This window comes from Alligator sinensis, unplaced genomic scaffold (genome assembly GCF_000455745.1).
Source record: "Alligator sinensis unplaced genomic scaffold, ASM45574v1 scaffold846_1, whole genome shotgun sequence".
Lineage (NCBI taxonomy): Eukaryota > Metazoa > Chordata > Crocodylia > Alligatoridae > Alligator > Alligator sinensis.
Genome location: NW_005842230.1, coordinates 1,622,739 through 1,640,997, shown reverse-complemented (window position 1 = coordinate 1,640,997; position 18,259 = coordinate 1,622,739). Strand labels below are relative to the sequence as shown.

The following is an 18,259-nucleotide window of genomic DNA, read 5'->3' as shown; positions in this document are numbered from 1 at the left end:
CGCGTGGCGCGCTCCCTACTGCTGCAGCCTCCGGGGCCCTCCTGGGGGGTGCTCGGCAGCTCATGCGGCCCCTGCAGCCTCGCCCGGGCCAGCAAAAAACCGCTGCTTTTGTTTTCCCGTCGCCTCCCTTCCCCTTCCGCGAGCTGGCTGAGGGCGTCTCTGCTGGGAGGCAAAATATTTGGCTCTTGGGCCAGTGTTTGTTCTGGAGAGAGCGGGGACGCGAGGGGTGAAGCGGGGGACGCGAGGGGTGAAGCATCCTGCAGGCCGAGCAGCTGTGTTGGCTCCGGAGGGCGCCCGGCCTCTTCCTCCCGCTTTGGTGAAGCCGAGAGATTCAGGAATGGTGCTGCTAAAACCAACAGACATCACGGCACGGGGTAGAGAGAGTTGCCCAACGCAGCCGGGCCCAGATAAACTCGATGAATAATGATGTCCTGAAATGGTTAGGAGGAGCCGACATCAGAACATGCGTGGGGGGGGTGCCCTGCCTTTGTGGTGCCAAGGTCTCCTTGGTGTCTGTCAAGAGCTGGGCTCTGGTGTGAGCTGCCCTGTATTCACATGGAAATGAGACCCTGCTGCTTGAATAGAGAAGGAAAGGAAATTTCCACTCTGCTGCTGTCAGTCTAGTGTGTCTCTTCTGTTAAGGCAGTTCATCAGCAGGTTTCCTTCAAGTGCGTGGGTTGACTGAATGAGTGTGTGGTGAAATCATCTTGTGAGGCAGGGCTGGAGGGGGGTGCTGGGCATGCTTCAGGTCTTTGAAGGGCAAAAGAACCAACCATCTCTATCTTTATAGCTAGACTGACTTTTAATACCACTAGCCTGGCTTATTTTTGTGCTAGTGGTCACATCTGGATTTCGTTTTTCATGACATAAATGACATGCCTAGCAGTTGAGTAACTATTTTGTGAACAGATTTTACAGTAAAAGATTAAGTCTCATTTCAAGTATGAATTCAGTAAATATGTTGGTTAAAATACTCCCTGGACCTTTATATAATGTTGTTTACTCTAATTAGTTCTGTAATAGGAATTCAGATAATAGGTGTATGGTAAGCAGATTAGCGGTTCCTTGGCATTGACATAATGGTAGATTGTTTGGGGTCGGAGCGGGGCAGAATCTGTGCTTTTTCTGAACTCCTTCATAACAGGGACATATGCAGCAGGGCAGTAATTCTTCCTGCTCCTTTTGTGTTGCTTAGGTAGTGCAGGAGAGCATAGTGTAGCAGAGAGACTGTCTCTGATTGTGGTCACCAGGGTTTAAATAGCAAAGTTTCTGATTTAAAAAAAAAAATAAAAAAAATCCAAAGTTCTCATTAATTTCCAAATTCCGTGTTCTTCTGTGATTAAAATGAAACACCGCTAAGTAAGTATCAGTTGAGCACAATGTTTTATTGATATATTTACAATTGTAAAGCAATTTGGAATCTTACCAGTGCCTAAATCACTATCATAAATTATAAATATCTATATACTTTGGCATTTGATTTTTGGTTTATTTTAATTGTGGAAAATCAGAGCTCCCCTGCCTCTCTTGCTCACCAGGATGTAGGTCCAGCTGCACAGAGGAGCCCCTAGCTGCCAAGGCTACTGGGACAGCGCCATGGTCTGCAGCCCCCTACTTGTCCCAGCAGCACCCAAGCGAGGCTGGCTGGAGCAGAACCCCCACTTTGGGGCAGAATGACTGGAGTGGAGTCTGTGGGGGCAGGAGGATGCGGGCTGTCCTGCGGGCTGTGTGGCCTAGTGGGTGGGGACCCAGTGTGGGAGGGCAGAGCTGGGCAGGGCTATTGGCACCACTACCAGAAGCCCCCCTCCACTGTGGGAACTTGCTGCAGCTGCTTTCTGCGCTGCCTGGCTGCCATGTGAATGTGTGCACATGCATGTGCATGTGATACCCCCTGCTTGATTGCCATCCTTCTGCTTTTTCTAACCCCAAGCAGCCCCTTGCAGGTTGGAACTCTGCCAGCCTCCAAGGGGCACCCATGATTTTCCATGGTTTTCTCCTTTAAAGGAGAAAGCCTGTGGTTTTTCTGCTTGCTTTCTTTCTCCTTTATATATATATAAAAAAAAAAAAAGTGGTTTTCTGCAGCAAACAGAAAACCTCGATCCCTGCCAATTACTCATCTCATTGAAATTATGCGTGATCAAAAAGGCTGGACTTTATATTTGCTCTTAAACTGCAGATTTTTTCCTTCACTTTGTATATGCAACTCTTTCTCCTCTGTCTTTGAAAGGCTAGGTTCTTTGGAGGGGAATCCTGTGGAAAAGCATTTCCTTAGCTTTAGGCTAGTTGCTGCAAAGTGTCTGTTCTTTGGGCGTTTAAGTTTGTTCTGAAAGTACACTATTAGTGCAAGTCTTGGTCCTTTTAATGCAATGGAAGGTGTAAACGGGAAGGCTTATGTCTTGAAATCAGTTCTGGTGTTTCACTGGGAACTGATCTGTCAAGTGATGTACACTGGTTCTGTCACTTGGTGGCAGATCTTCAGAAGTTCAACTGCTGCAGTTTTGGTCCAGTTGGATGTGTTAAAGCTGAAGTACTAATTCTACAAAAGCTAACTTGGTGAATGTAATGGAAAGTATTAATGGACATAAATATTCATTAGCATTACTTGTGAAAAATGGGGGAATTTTTTTTTATACAAAAAAATCTAGGTAAATTAAAAGATATTTATAATAGCCTTAAAATGTATTGACAGTATTGAAGGATTATTTCAAGTGGCAGAAATGGGTATAAAATAAGTTAGAGTCTGGGTACATTTAAAGAGAAGACTTACCAACTTTTTTTTAGCTCTATGGGTTTTACAGAAGCTAAAATAAGTTGTCTTGCTGGCTGCACCCAAAGAATGGGTAGAATGTCTGTTGATGTCTTTACTATCTAGCATTTTTACCACTTTTTTGATGCTTTCAGCTTTCAAACGCCACAGGGATATAATACTTTACTTGATGTTCAGCTGTCTAAAACTACTATAAGACAGGTGTACTTGCTGGACTGACTCCAAGTAGCTCTGTTACTCAAGTATCAGACATTGTATAGCACATACTTTTCTTGAAAACATTCAGTTTATCTTCTGTGCGTATCCTTGCTATAGTATCTTCAATTATAGTAATGGATTATCCACTAATATAGCATGTTAGGAAGTACTACAGTTAGATCATGATTGTTATCAGTTCATGGTACTGATTGCTTTTACTAATTTGCTTCTGTCCCCACTGAAGTGTTTTACTTCATGCCATCTTGTTGTTTTGTTTTGAAATGTATTGAGCTATATCCCTTACTAATCAAATAGTGAAAAGTAATGTTACAGGGATTCAGCATCTTTAAAAAAGGGAAGAGGGAGACCCAGGCAACTATAGGCCTGTTAGTCTTACTTCAATCCTGGTGAAGCTCTTTGAGAAGATTACCAAGGAGCACATCTGTGATGGGCCAGCATCAGGGATGATGCTTAAGGGCAGCCAGCATGGGTTCATTAGGGGCAGTTCCTGTCAGACTAACCTGATTGCCTTCTGCAGTCGGGTCACAAAATCATTGGATGCAGGTGTCACGGTAGATGTAGTCTTTCTGGACTTCAGGAAGGCCTTTGACACTGTCTCCCACCCCTTTCTCATTAAAAAGCTAGGCGACTGTGGCATTGATGCCTACACAGTCAGATGGATTGCAAATTGGCTGAGGGGTAGTACTCAGAGTGGTGGTGGACGGGTCATATTCAACCTGGGGGGAAGTGGACAGTGGAGTCCCCCAGGACTTGGTCCTTGGGCCCGCACTGATCAATTTCCTTTTTAGCGACTTGGATGACTAGGTGAAAAACCAAGATGAACATGGGCCAACAATGCGAGGACACGGTCAGTAGGGCTAACTGTACCTTGTCGTGCATCCACAGATGCATCACAAGCAGGGCCAAGGAGGTGATCCTCCCCCTCTATGCAACACTGGTCAGACTACAGCTGGAGTACTGCATCCAGTTCTGGGCGCCGCACTTTAGGAGGGATGTGGACAGCATTGAGAGGGTCCAAAGGAGGGTCACTCACATGATCTGGGGACAGCAGGGCAGACCCTATGAGGAGAGGCTACGGGGCCTTAACCTGTTCCGCCTTCGCAAGAGAAGGCTGAGGGGGGACCTGGTGGCCATCTATCAACTTACTGGTAGGGACCAGCGGGGATTGGGAGAGACCTTGTTCCCCCAAGCACCTCCCGGAATAACAAGGAATAACGGCCGTAAGTTGTTAGAGAGTAGGTTTAAACTAAACATTAGAAGGTATTACTTCGCAGTCAGGGTGGCTAGGATCTGGAACCAACTTCCAAGGGAAGTGGTGCTGGCTCCTGCCTTGGGGGTCTTTAGGAGGAGGCTTGACGTTTACCTAGCTGGGGTCATTTGAGCCCAGTTTTCTCTCCTGCCCAGGGCAGGGGGCCAGACTAGAAGATCTACAAGGTCCCTTCCAACCCTATATCTATGAATCATATACCCCATATTACATTTAAAATACTGTATTCATTGCAATATGTGTTTCATAAAGATGATGTTACTTCAATAAGTACTGAACATGCAAGCATTACATGATACCAGGTGCACCACAGAGCCCGCTGATGAATCAGTGATTCAATACCTGGCATCATTTAAATACTTCAAAGGGTTATTTTTATGGAGCTGCTACCATCCGTCAGCAAATGCCTTGAGGTAGGGGCCTTGTTTGTTTTATGGTACTGAGCGTACAGTCAGTTTCTAGCAATTAGGGCTTGTCTAGACATGGAACTTAATCAGAAGCTGACAGTCTCTTGGCATCCTAAAGCTTAGTTGGCTTTAAATTAACACCCTCCCTTACTTAAGTTATCATTATATTATATTTAGGGACCTACTTAAATCATGGTTTCATGATTTTAATAGAAACTGCAAAAAATGGCATTTTCTGCGATCACTGTGAAAAATGGTGTTTTCTGCAATTTTGCGCAGAATTGCCTTTTTAAAAAAAAAAGCTTACTGGAATACAAAGAGAGTGCAGCAGTCCCTGCAGCTGTAGTGCATGTGGTTTGCGAGAGAGCTACTGAGAGGCTGAACTATAGATGAAAACTCAGTAAAGGCTCCAATCAGGGAAGTGAATGGATTTTTGGCACCATCTTTTAAGAAGCTAGCTGTAGTGTTGCAGCACTGCAAGTCTGAAAATGAGTGATTGGCTTCTTGGCCAATCAGCAGCAAGCGGCAGAGTTGCCGGGCCTCTTGGACAATGGGGGGGTGGGGGTGGGGGGGTGTCACTCTGAAAAGACTGAGAAATTGGTGCCGCACACTGTGAGTGGCCCACAAAAATTCCTTTGTCTTGCCATGGTTTAGGTAGGTCCCTAATTATATTAAAAGTAGCATCTAGTAAGTGGTCATCAGTGCATCTTTGTGCATTTACAGGTAGGCTTCCCATTAAAGAACACTTTCCTGTCTTGGTCTATCCTTGTCTGGATCTGATCTTGAATTAGTGTTGTTAAAGTAGCACTAGTAAGTCTTAAGTATTTTAAAGGATGGGGAAGCAGGGGTGGGGCAAAAGTTCTTCAAGGCTCACATAGCATGCTTAAAGCATGAGTTTCTTTAGCCAGCAGCACATGCGGGAATGATGTAGCTAGCATCACATTCCTTACTTTTGAATTCTCAGCCTGAATGACCAAGTATCCATTTGTTATCTGGGCTGATTGTTGTCAGCCAGTGGTACCAGTGCAAAGCAGAACTTGAATTTGTGCCTCTGAATGAATCCTGGTATACTATACATTTAAAATTATCAGAATAATATGGGTTGATTTTGTAATCACTTTGCAATAAAGGCTTTCCTGCAGGTCCTGCTTCCTTGCAAACGTAGGAAGTGCTTTACTTGCATTTTTGGACTTGTAAATTTCCTCTTGGGGAAAAAAAAATGAGTTGGCACTGAAGTTTAAACACTTTCTGTTAGAATTCTTATCTTGTGCTGCAATCTAGAACAGCATACTACTAGACTTACAGAGTTATGGTGTACGCTTTAGGCACTTTATTACTTTCCCTTTAGGGTTTATTTTTTTAACATGTTTTCTTTGGCAGCCAGCCAGTCACAACGAGTTCCCCAAAGCTTTTTAGAACAGTGACCTGCAGGGATTGTTTGTGTATTTTGCATCAAGGAATTATTGGCTAAAATGCATACCATGTTGTGAGCCATCCAGGTCCTGGTATGAATCTGTCCCCTTTCTCCTTCCATATTTTCCCCCATGGAGGTACATTTGTCACTGAGTTGTGGAGGCATATTCAGTTTACTTACACTAGATCAGTGCTCACCAACCAGTGGATCTTGATCCATTGGTGATCTTGATCCACTGGTTGACTCCAAGAGGCTCCAAGATCTATCTGAGGCTGGGGTTGGGGGCTGAGTGTGCATGCATGCATGCATGCATGCGTGTCCCCCAGCAGATCAGTCTGTGGGGGAGGGAAGGGGCGGGGGCTAGATCTTGGCCCCTGTGGTGAGGGACAGTGCTGCAAAGGCAGGAGCAGGGGTAATTTGAGTGGGGTCCCAGATGAGTGGGACTTACCTGCTGGGGAGGTGTGCCCCCAAATAATTTTTTCTCCCTCTGCCTTGATCTGCCCCTCCCCTTCCCTCCCCACAGACTTACCTGCTAGGCCGGGGGGGGGGAGTGGGGGTGGTGGTGGCACACAGTAGATCTTGGGTTGCTTTTAAATGCCAAAGGTAATCTACTTAAAAAGGTTGGAGACCACTGCAGTAGACCCTTATGACTCTCTCAGGCTGAGAAGGACATAGATCTCAGGTTTTTTGTAATCAGTAGTCTTTATATGGACACCACCAGCAGCACTGTTTTTGAATTGAAAGGACTGACTGTTGTGTGTATGTGGAACTTAAAGCTTTCTGGTGTGTTTGGCTTCCTCATGACATGTACTGGATCAGGCCCTTCAAAAAACTTAACTGAAGGGATGCCTTTTTTTATGAATCCAGAATGTCCTTAGGTCTCCAGTAGCACTGAAATTCTCAGCTCAGTTAGCAAGCCCAGAGGCAGTCATTTTAGTTGAGCTCACTGCCATAACTTTTCAGTGCCAAAGTTTTTGCCAGTAAAGTAACTTGGGTGTCTTAGCAGTTGGCAGGGTTTTTGTGGATTACACTCTTGGACTTCAGCAGAATTTAGGTGCTTAAGTTAGTTTGGGGGTGCATCCAGATGAGTGTGCACTTGTGGTGTGTGGTGTGGTAGACCCATCTGCAGCACCGCAAATGCAGGCAATACTAGACAAAAGCAGGGTACTGCATATGGCAGCAATGTACACAGCCCAAAATTGGTGCCTGGCTAGTGGGAGCCACACTCCAGCTGTTGGCCAGGTTCCCTGTTGCCAAGTTGCCACTGTCAAACCCCTGGGCGACCTCCAGGACCCTAGGTTAGGCTGCTGGGGCCAGCCCAGGTGCTGGTTCCAGCTTCTCCTAGCCCACCCGGGGCAACTATTTGTGTGCCAGAGTGCATGTGCATGGGCATTCCCCAGGCACAAGTAGCAGCAGCACTTATTGTGCGCCCTAGGTGTTTAAGTGCTTTTTTTTGGCTCCAGTTTAAATGAAAAACTTTCATTTGAAAATGGAGAAGGAATTTATGTGGGCAGAATATGGTTGCCAAATGTATTCCAGAGCACTGCAGCATCTTGTTTACTTACATGCATACATGCATTGCGCGCGCACAATGAATGTTGTCAGTGTTGTCTTGCCTAACCATACAAGTATTGTGTAAAAGGAAAGTGTGTCATCTGTTTACTCATTTTATACTACTGCAATATCCTGAGCTCTTCTTGCAGGTGCTATATTCAAACAGTGAACTTGTTTGCTGCAGGCTAAGGAGATAGGGTATTACAAGGTACATTTCTACTACAATAGAAAATCTATAACTTGTAATTTGTGAAGTGTCCACTGTTCTTTGTGTACAGGCCATTCTAAAACTTCTTGAAGTCAAATTATGGTGAAATGGGCAAAGTTCAGAGGACTGTAGCAAAGAATGTCAAGCTGTGGGCACTTCTCTTAACTTTTAATCACTTTTAAATTGCAAGTAGAGGTATGTATTGTGATATTTTTTTTTTTAAATGAAAGGAATTAAAGTGTTAAAAGGAAACATTTTTAATTCTTAGACTTGCTAATAAATAATCTAGCTATTCAAATGGTACACGCCATGTACACCACAAACAAGTCTTAAACCTCAGGGTTTTGGACTGCATGTTCACTCAGTGCATAATTTGATCTGGTCCTTTGTCATTTTGTGCTGCTAGATGTACAGAATTTAAGTTTGTAGCTTGGTTATGCAAATTTATGTTTGTTGTGATGTCCCCTTTCTGAGAAATTTGTGTCAAAATGCCAATTCATTAATTCCTTTATCATTGAAAAATGTGAAAACTTCTGGTGGATTCACTGGTGACTGGGTGGGTTGGTTACACTGGCTCCGTGGGCCTGATCTGGCCTGTGGGCCTTGTTTGTCACCCCTGTTCTATATGGTAGGCTTAAGGTGACATATAGAACAGTGGTGCTCAAGTTTTTGTCCCTGTGGGCCAGGTGAGTGGCATGGGGTTGACGCCATGTGCCTGGATCTGGCATCACATTACCTCAATGCCATGAGCCCTATCTAAGGTACAGGACCACACTCTCTGGCCTGTTGAGCTCCCTGCAGACCTGAAAACTTGGCAGCAGGGGAGCAGTAATTAACGCTATCTTGTTCCACCACTACAAAATTTTCAGACTCCTGGGGTTCCCTGTCGGCTAAATGACACTTCTCCACAGGCTGGATGTGGCCTGTGGGCCAGTGGTTGAGCAGCCTAATATTCTAATATTATAAAAGCCCAAGTCTCTCTGTCTGTCTCTCTCTAACGCTTTATTTACACTCTGATTGGCTGATGGAAACAGGCAATCAGACTGCTCCAAGCATGAGGGAGCACCACCACGATTCTGAAGCCACATCAAGGACCAGACAGAGAGTGGGGGAGCCAAGGCCAGCAGCACTGGCCTCGGCATCCCCAACCCTTCTCCCTGCGAGAGGCAGAAGAGTGGCAGCATGGGGCATTAGGTGGTGGCACTCCATCTTAGCCCCCCTTCCCCCTGTCCCACGTCATTCTTGATGGGCCATTGGCTAGTAGAGTATGAACACTTCAAAGAAGTATTTATATCAGGTGGTAGTGTTCGTTTTGTTTGCAGGAAAAATGCTTGGTGCTGACTAGATGGAGATATAAACTAGCTCTGCATGCATTAGCTTCGGAACTGGAAGTAGCATAGTCCCCTTGGAAAATCCTGAAATTTGTGAAGCCACGGTCGTCTTCATATTTCCTTTCCTTTGTTTACCTTTATAGTAGGAAACAGTCATGCATACTGATTTAAATACTGCATAAATGCTCATTTGAAATGGGTAAATTTTCCATGTACAGAGTCTTATTTATCAAATGGTTCAAATTGCTTAGATAATTTTGACAAACTAATGAATTCAGATTTATTGAAGCATGTATTGTCTGCAGCTGATCCCTATGTCCAATCATTTATGATATGAGTAAGCTTCAGTCATATCGCTGATAGCCAAGATTAGAATTTGTGAAGTGAGTTGTAATTGGATATGGATATACTAGATAAGTTTTATGCTTGCAGACAAAAATTAAAGCGAAGTAGGGCTGGAGGGGACCTCCAGAGGTCATCTTCTAGTCCAACCCCCTGCCTGGGGTAGGATCATCCCTATTTAAACCATTCTGTGCAGTTCATAATCTACATTCTCTGTAAGACTATCATCAACCCTGGCAACACAGGCCTAATGCTCTAGTCTGTTGCAGGTAAAGCAGTGTATCCACGGTAGCCAACGTCCTGCTCCTCTGACTTGTTGTCAATATATGCGCAAGGGATCCTGGGTAGAGGGCCATGTCCTCCACTCCCTCCCCTGTTTTAGAGGAAGGCAAAAGCTTGCACAGTCCATACCAGTCTGACCATGGGGTAAAATTCCTTCCCAGCCTGAAATATGGTAATCAGCCTGACCTTGAGTGGAGGGACAAGACCCTCCAGCCTGGAACCTATGGCTTTGGTCCCAGCAGGAGCATTGGCATACCCCAGTCAGTCCCCAGCCTTGGCTGTAGCCAACACCCAGTGCCTCTGAGGAAAGCATAAAAACACCTTGAAACGTAGCAGAAAAGGAGGGTGCAAACCGCAGACCCACATCACACTTAAGGCTTGGCAATGCTACACTCGCTATCACCACAACCAAAAGAAACTTGGGGGTCATGATTGACCACAAGATGAACGTGAGCCACCAATGTGATACTGTAGCTGGGAAAGTGAACAAGACTCTGATTTGAATCTAGTGATGCATCTCAAGCAAGACCTAGGATGTCATCCTCCTGTTGTACTCAGCCTTGGTGAGGCAGCAGCTGGAGGACTGCATCCAGTTCTGGGCTCTGCAGTTCAGGAGGGACATGGAGAAGCTTGAAAGAGTCCAGAGGAGAGCCACACACATGATCAGTGGGCAAGAGAACAGGCCTTATGAAGAGAAGCTAAGAGCCATGGGACTCTTCAGCCTGGAGAAGTGAAGGCTCGGGATGACCTGGTGGCTGCTTATAAGTACATAACGGGTATGCATGAGGATCTGGGGGAACACCTGTTCACCAGAGCACCCCAAGGGATGACAAGGTCCAACGGTCACAAACTCCTGCAAGACCGTTTTAGGCTGGACATAAGGAAAAACTTCCTTACTGTCTGAGCCCCCAAGACCTGGAATAGACTCCCCCCAGAGGTGGTGCAAGTACCTACTTTGGATACGTAAGAAACAGTTGGATGCTTATTTTGCTGGGATCCTAGCTGACTTCCTGCCCCATAGGCAAGGCGCTGGACTCGATGATCTTACGAGGTTCCTTCCAGCCCTAATGTCTCTGAAATCTATGAAACTTCCTTATATTTGTTTTTTATTATTCCCTGTGAGGTATAGCACCTTGCATTTGTCCTCATTAAACTTCAGCTGCAGCCTAACTTCTCGATCTGTTGAGAACCTTCTGAATTGAGTTTGTATCCTTAATGTGTTTGTGATCCTTCCCAGTTTCATTTCTGGATACTTGCTCAAGAAACTATCTGTGTCAGTAAGCAAATCATTAATAAACGTGTTGAACAGTCCTGGGCCCAGGACAGACCCCTGTAGGACTCCACTCAAAATTTCTTGCCATTGACATGCACCCATTAATAATTACCCCTTGCTTGTGGCTGTTGAGTTGGTTATTTATCTGTGTTAGTTTTATCTAGCCCAAACGTCTCTAATTTGTTTATGATAAGGTCCTATAGGACCTTTTTAAAAACCTTGCTGAAGTCTAGATAACACTAGATCCACAGCATTCCCTTTATCCACCAAAGGAATTATTTTGTCAAAGAAGGAGTTCAAGTGTCTTTTACATTATTTGTTTTTCATAAATCAATGCTGGCTGCTTGCAGTCAGCCTTTTCTCTAGGTGTTTGCAAATGACCTTCCTTAAGATGCATTCCAGTAACTTCTCAAGAATCAAGGTGAGGCCAACTAGTCTGTAATTCCCTGGGTCTTACATGCCTGTTTTAAAGAGGGGGCACTGTGTTGGCTTTTTTCCTAGTCCTCTGGTACCTGGCCCATCTCCCACAACTTCATGAAGATTATTGTCAAGGGCTCTGAGAGCTCTTCTGCCAGTTCCTTCAGTACCCTGGGATGAAGTTTCTGTCCCTGCTGACTTGAATTCATTCAGACCCAGCAAAGTTCTCTGACCATCTCTTTTTGTTACCTCCTCCCACAGCTTGCCCCCTTCCTTATCCAGATAATCCTTATTATTGTCTGGCTGCAGCTTAATTTTAATGTCTTTACACTTAATCTTTCTTCCTGCCTTGCATATTTAAGTTGGAAGAAATGTTTTATATTATAGTTATAAAACTTGCCTCCTGCCCTGGGTTGGATCTGGACCATGAGACTGGTCTAGACTTAGCTGGTGCCACGGGGTGGCTCTGGCAGTGGCAGCAGATTTAGCTCCAGCTCCTGTCCGGGGTATAAGGTAGTTCTGGTGGTGGTGGCCGCTCCTGCTCTGTGCTGCATGCCCCATGCTGCAGCTGGAGCTGCTGCCACTGATGTGTTTTGTGTGGGGTGCCAGTTCTGCCTCTGGCGTAGACGATGATGACGGCTACAGCTCTGGATCCTGCGTAGGGCATGCGCCAGCAGGGCCAGTGGTCAGGGAGCTGTGGTTGCTGCTGCAGCAGGTCACTCCCGTCCCATCCCATCTCTTCTCTTCCCTTCCCTTCCCTTCCACTCACCCCTGTGCTGGGCCACATTCCCCCAATTTCTGGTGGACCCTCTCATAACTGGGTGGGTTGGTTATGCTGGCTGTGGGAGCCAGATCTGGCCTGTGGGCCTTACATTTGTTACCCATGTCCTACATGGTAGGCTTAAGGCGACACATAGAACAGTGGTGCTCAAGCTTTTGGCCCTGTGGGCCAGATGAGTGGCATGGATCTGGCATCGCTTTGCTTCAGCCCCATGGGCCTGATCTAGGGTACAGGACCACACTTCCTGGCCCTTTGAGCTCCCTGCAGTCCTGGAAACTTGGCAGCAGTAATTAATGCTATCCTGTTCCCCCACTACAAAACTTTCAGACCCCTGGGGTTCCCTCTGGGCTGAATGACACTGCTGTACAGGCTGGGTCTGGCCTGTGGACCAGTGGTTGAGCACCCTAATGTAGAATAATGCTTCTGTGAGGTGTTCAGTCAGGTGTTAGTGTTCATTTTGTATGCAGGAAGAATGCTTGGTGCTGACTTGGGCCAGATGGAGATATAAACAAGCTCTGCATGCATTAGCTTTGGAACTGGAAGCAGCATAGTCATGTCACCTATATGCTGTATCTAGGCTAATAGCATGTGTATGCTGCTTCCAGATCCAGAGTCATGTGTGCAGGCACTCCTTGGAAAATGCCAACTCTTAAGCTTTCACTCTTACTATGGAAAAAATATTGGAACTGTTTTACTGTTGCAAAGAACTTGGACCTCAACAGATCAGAATGTTTTTGGTGCTACTGATTCCTATTTGAAATCTCTGGGTTTATCTTAAATCCTATATAAGCATTTGCACACCTAACAGCACTAATATTTTTGTGGCATCCTTAAGGATCTTGCAGCATCCCAGGGTTTTGTGGCACCCTGGCTGAGAATCACTGATATCAGTGAACCCTTATTGTCCTGCAAAAGCAAGTGATTGGCAGACAAAAAACTAGAACTCTTGCTTCCAAAATGATACCTTTTATTAGACCAACTGGAAAATGGCAAGAAAATTGTCCTTTGTCAAGAATTGACAAAAAAAATGTCAAGAAGTGATTGGCAGACACATTTGTGTCTTTAAAATGTGTTATAAAAAGCTTATTACTATGGTACAGAAAATCTTAATGCTAGATAAAAAGGAGTATTATTTTGGGAATTTTAATCACTTCCAGGAATGGCACAAAGGTGATAGGGCTTTTTGTTTGTTTTGTGGGGGGTTGTTGATTTGGGGGGGGGGTTATTTTTTATTTTATTTTTTTTTGGACATAGGAAAGGTACTGTTGTGGCTGGACAAAGTTGTGAGCTGTTTTTTTGTTTGTTTGTTTGTTTTATATACAGACTACCTATGGCTTATTTTTAGAGGTTTACGGAAATTTCATTTTCTGTGCAATTGTCACTGGGCTTTCCATATCACTCTATCTATTGTATTAAACATTTTTATCTGCCATCCAAAGTCTTGTAGATAAGATGCTGATTTTTTTTAAGGTGGACATGGACTAATTTGTGAGCAAAGTTGTTGCATTAGATTACTTTTTGAGGTTTCCATTTTGCAAACTGAAGGCAAAGAGCTTGTAGAGGTTGTACTCTCCATCTCTCAAAGGGAGTTCTAGTATAGAACAATATTCAGCCTTTGTTAACAGGACTGAATATTACTCTTGCAGGAAGGAGATGCTTGTTACATATGAGCTGAGTTTGAAATTAGCATTTTTTAACTTCTGGGGTTTTGTATCTGGCCATGACGTTCTCCCTTGCATTTCAAACTTTAGGACCGTGTAACATACTTAGTACATTGAAGAGAATAAACGTGTGACAGATGGGTTCAGTCTGATTCCAGAGTGATTTATGATGTGTGCGTGATCTAATTTTGGAGTTGTAAATTTGTAAAATAGTTTCTGTAAATTTTAAAAAGAAAGTGTAATGTAGTACAGGACAAAATTTTAGCCACTTCCTTGTGATTCCAAAACATTTCTGTGAATTAAAATCTTCTGCTTAAGAGTCTTGCATACAAGCCTATTTAAAAAAAACTCTCTGGCTGCTACACTTGCAACAAGTCAGTATTCTCTGTGCTGTGCATATCATTTACATTGTTCTTGTTGTGCTTTTAATGTGATGAACCAAATTAACACAAGTCCATGGAATGTCAGACTCGTACTAAAATAAACTTACATTTTTGTCAGATCATCTGTATACCCTTTGAAAATATCTTTATGTGCATCATCAGTGTTGGTTTATTCTAGAGTGTGGTTCAAGTATGAATACATAATAGATCCAAATCCTTTAAATTAAATAGTGCTAGTTACTTTTTAGTTATGCTGTCATGTCAGTTAAGTAAATAAGATCTTAATCTCTTTCATTTTGTCTTTTGTTGGTGGGATTATAAAGTGTAGTGGTAAAACTGCTTTGGTGTGGGTGTAGGTTTAGGCCCCTGCCTCCCCTGGTTGCTGCCACCGAATCGACACAGCCTCCATTGTAGTGAAGCTGGGTTGTTCTGGTGCACAGCTTATTAGAGATTGCTAACCACTGTTGCAGGATATCTTGGAAATCAGAATTGCTTAACTTTTTCACAGTTTGTACAGATATTGCAGTAGTTTCCAGCTGTGCCCATGCCACTGCCACTCCCTCCCCCACCAGCTGTGACACGAGCATCAACTTCTAGCTGTTCCCACACTACAGCTGGGAGGAGGCAGAAATACATATGCAGTTTGCAGCTCCCCAGCCCCGGCACAACCTCCGCTGGGCTGGAAGCTTAGTGAGCAGATAGCCAAGGCACTGGGTGGCAGCAGCACAGGTGCAGGCAACACCCTTCAGCTTTGCAGAATGGATCCAGTGGCTCAACAAGCTATGTGTTGTCAAATCCTCCTCTACAGCATTTGTTTTACCACTACTATATTCAGACATTTTCTCAAGATCATGCAGTATGCTTTACTCCTGTCTGAAATTATAGAGGCAACTAGAGCAATTGTTCCCATGCAGAAGGGGTAATAGGAAATCACTTAATCTAACTTTAGCTTCCTTTTTAATTAAAGAGATTGGTACCTTATGACTAGTTGGCTCTTTGTAACCACAGTTTGGGATATTTTTAGTTTTACTAATGAACATTTCATTTAAATGATTAGACACACAGTGAGTGTTGCTGCTCTTTTCTTATGTTTCAAGGTTTGCGGCTTTGCATTTTCTCTCCTTTCCACCCCCACCCCCCAGTTCCTTGGACAGAAGAGGTTTGTGTGTAGGAACATAAATAAAATGCAAACTGGATTGAGACTGAAACTTACCATTTTATAAATTAACTTCAGTTGTAACAGGTGGAGCTCTAAAGTAAATTTTTAGGATTATAAAACTTTCACAATGAAGTGGAAATGCAGTAAAAGCAGTCTGTGATACAGGAAAGGAGAGCGCAGAAGAGACAGGCATTCAAAGCAGAGGAAGAAGCAATGAGCGAACTGTTGGAGACAAGTGGAAGAGAAATAAAAGAGAGTTTCTACTTTCTTTCCATACATAATGGGAGGAGAATTCCAAATCTAATAGCTACTATCTAAGATGAATAGGAGTGTCCAAAGGCTGAACCCAGGTGCAGAGCTGATGCAAATTCTCCCTCCATCTCTTGCACTGTCCCCTCTATCATAGTGCTTTTTTACATCTGCCAAAAGACTTCTCATCTGAATTGGTCATGTGCTAGTAATTTCCTTATGACTGTTTAGGTCCTGTACCTAAATATTACAACATACAAAATTGCATACTTTGACGGCTATTTTTAGTATGCTCTGGTAAATTCATAATAGCTGTTCCTTCTTAATTCTGAGTTCAGAGTTTAGATTGGGCATCTAGCTTCAATGTAAATGTCAAATTTAACACTTTTTATGCTCAAAAATACTCATATCTACAGGAACATTTTTTTTACAGTCATGGGATGATCTGAATTCCTCTAAAAGCTTACTGTTCAAGCTAAGCCTTTTTACTGTGGCTTACTAACATGGATAATTGCATCCTTTACCCTCAAATTGATTTGTGATACAGAACTTCTGAAGTGAAAACCTTCTGCCTGACTACACACCCAAGGTTTGCGTTAACAGCACTACTACAGGGGCTGTCATTTTAGATTATCATTTATATATGCAGTTATTTGCAGTGCACATTATTTTCCCAGGCAAGCTTGCAAAATAGCAGGTCATTGGGCATGAAATATGCATTCAGATTCATAACTGTCAATTTTACAACTCAGTTTTTTAAAAATCTTGCATGTAGTTACTTTCTTTTGAGATATACATGTTAAAGCATCTCTATGTTGGTTTAGTTTTTTCAGAATGCTAAATCACTTAGTTACAAACAGACCACTCTTCAAAAGTTAGTTGTTTATAGGTAATTTCAGTATGAGCGAGAGAACAGTCCAGAGTTTGAAAATATTTTTTTAAATAAAATTGGGGTTTGTGTGAATCCTGCAAGAATAAGAAGGATAACATGAAATGAAAATATACTTTTAGTAAATGGCTTGAATAATGGGCATGTATTAGCTTTTGTTTTGCCTTGATATGCTATAGTAGAACAGATTTCATTGCTAAATACCATTTAGTTTGAGGGAGAGGGAGACACTAAACAGAATAGAAAGGGAAGCAACTTGGTAATGAAGCTGTCTCTTCTTTCCCTCTATCCCCTTGCCTCCACCCACCTCCCTTTAAGCCCAGTTACTACTCCTACTCTAAATGGCTTCCTCAGTTGGAAAACCTCCTGCAGTTCACTTGCAGAAACATACACTGTTACAAGCAGGAAGAAGCCAGGCAAATCAGGCTTGGTGGGAAAGAGATTTCCACTCATTGTAGTATTCATGCATACATTTGTACGCTTTCAGTACACAAGACTGACCAAATTTCTGTCATTTAGGCTGCATGAGTTAATTGATCAGGCTAGAGGTTCTGGTGGAGCTTAGGGTTTACTTTGAATTGCAGATATGTTTGAAAGCTACAGACTATCTGTCTCTAGAATATTATCTTGTGTTTTGTTAATGTGAGTTTATTCAGACTAATTTTTCTCTAATCATAATAAAGACTCATCTGTAGTGTTCAAAACCTTTACCTCCTTAACCTTACACTTCTCATTTTAATTAGGACCAGGTCACATGTCCATAGCAGTTTATGGAGGAGGGGAAGTCTGTTGCAGATGTTTAAATGATCTGGAAGAGTTTTTTTTCCTGGGTTGCTTTCTGAGTAGAAAAGCTTACCCAGAGGTGCCTGAACAGACACTTGAATACTGAGGCCCTGAAGAGCAGAGGACTTGCAGTGCTGACGCTGTACAGCCAGGGTGTTGCTGTGGACTAGTAGTGCACTGATACGTTGGTCCATATTGTATCGGCACTGATAAAAGGAAAATTTATATTACTGGCAATTAGCTTTTTTTGGCTGATGTAGCCGATTAATGTTGCCGATAAATGCCACATGTATGTATGTATGTATGCATGCATGCATGCATGCAGGTGTAGCATGCATGTAGCCAGCCCAGCAGCTTCTTGAGGCCTCTGTGGTGAGGGAGGGAGTGGGGCTGGGCCAGGGGCAGGGACAGGAACAGGCACTGGCACTGCCCAGCTGGGGCAGGATGTAGGGCAGAGCTGTGAGTGTCTTGTCTGGGAGGCACGGTGTTTAGAGGGTGGCTCCTACTGCTGCATACACCCCTGGGGAAGGCATGGGGGGCATGTGTCCCCCTGGATCTGTGCGTAGGGTGAGGGGCGGGCAGCCCTGGCCTAACCCCCACCCGCCAGGAAGAGCCCAGTGCCGGCCCCAGCCTGCAGCGGCAGCCTGCCCTCGCCATGCGCACAGATCTGGGGGCATGTGTTCCCCATGCCTCCCTGGGGGTGTGCGCAGTAGCAGGAGGTGCCTCCCCTCCATCTGCCCCCCGGGCGAGCTGCTCACAGCTCCATTCCATGCCCCACCCCAACTGGGCAGCACCTGCCCCAGGCCCAGTTTCTCTCTCACCTCAGGGGCCTTGATCTGCCACCCGCCCCCACACCCCTTCCCTCCTCCCCAT

General features: G+C 44.3%; 1 protein-coding gene across 1 annotated transcript in view; it reads left to right on the top strand.

Annotated features, from left to right (window-relative positions):
- The first annotated feature begins 322 nt into the window (after positions 1–322).
- Positions 323–18,259, top strand: part of ATP1B3 (ATPase Na+/K+ transporting subunit beta 3) — a 44,372-nt gene continuing 26,435 nt past the window's right edge. The window contains exon 1 of the mRNA XM_006027278.3: positions 323–374. Within this exon, the coding sequence (XP_006027340.2) occupies positions 338–374 (37 nt within the window). The 5' untranslated portion in view covers positions 323–337. The remainder of the gene's footprint in view (positions 375–18,259) is intronic.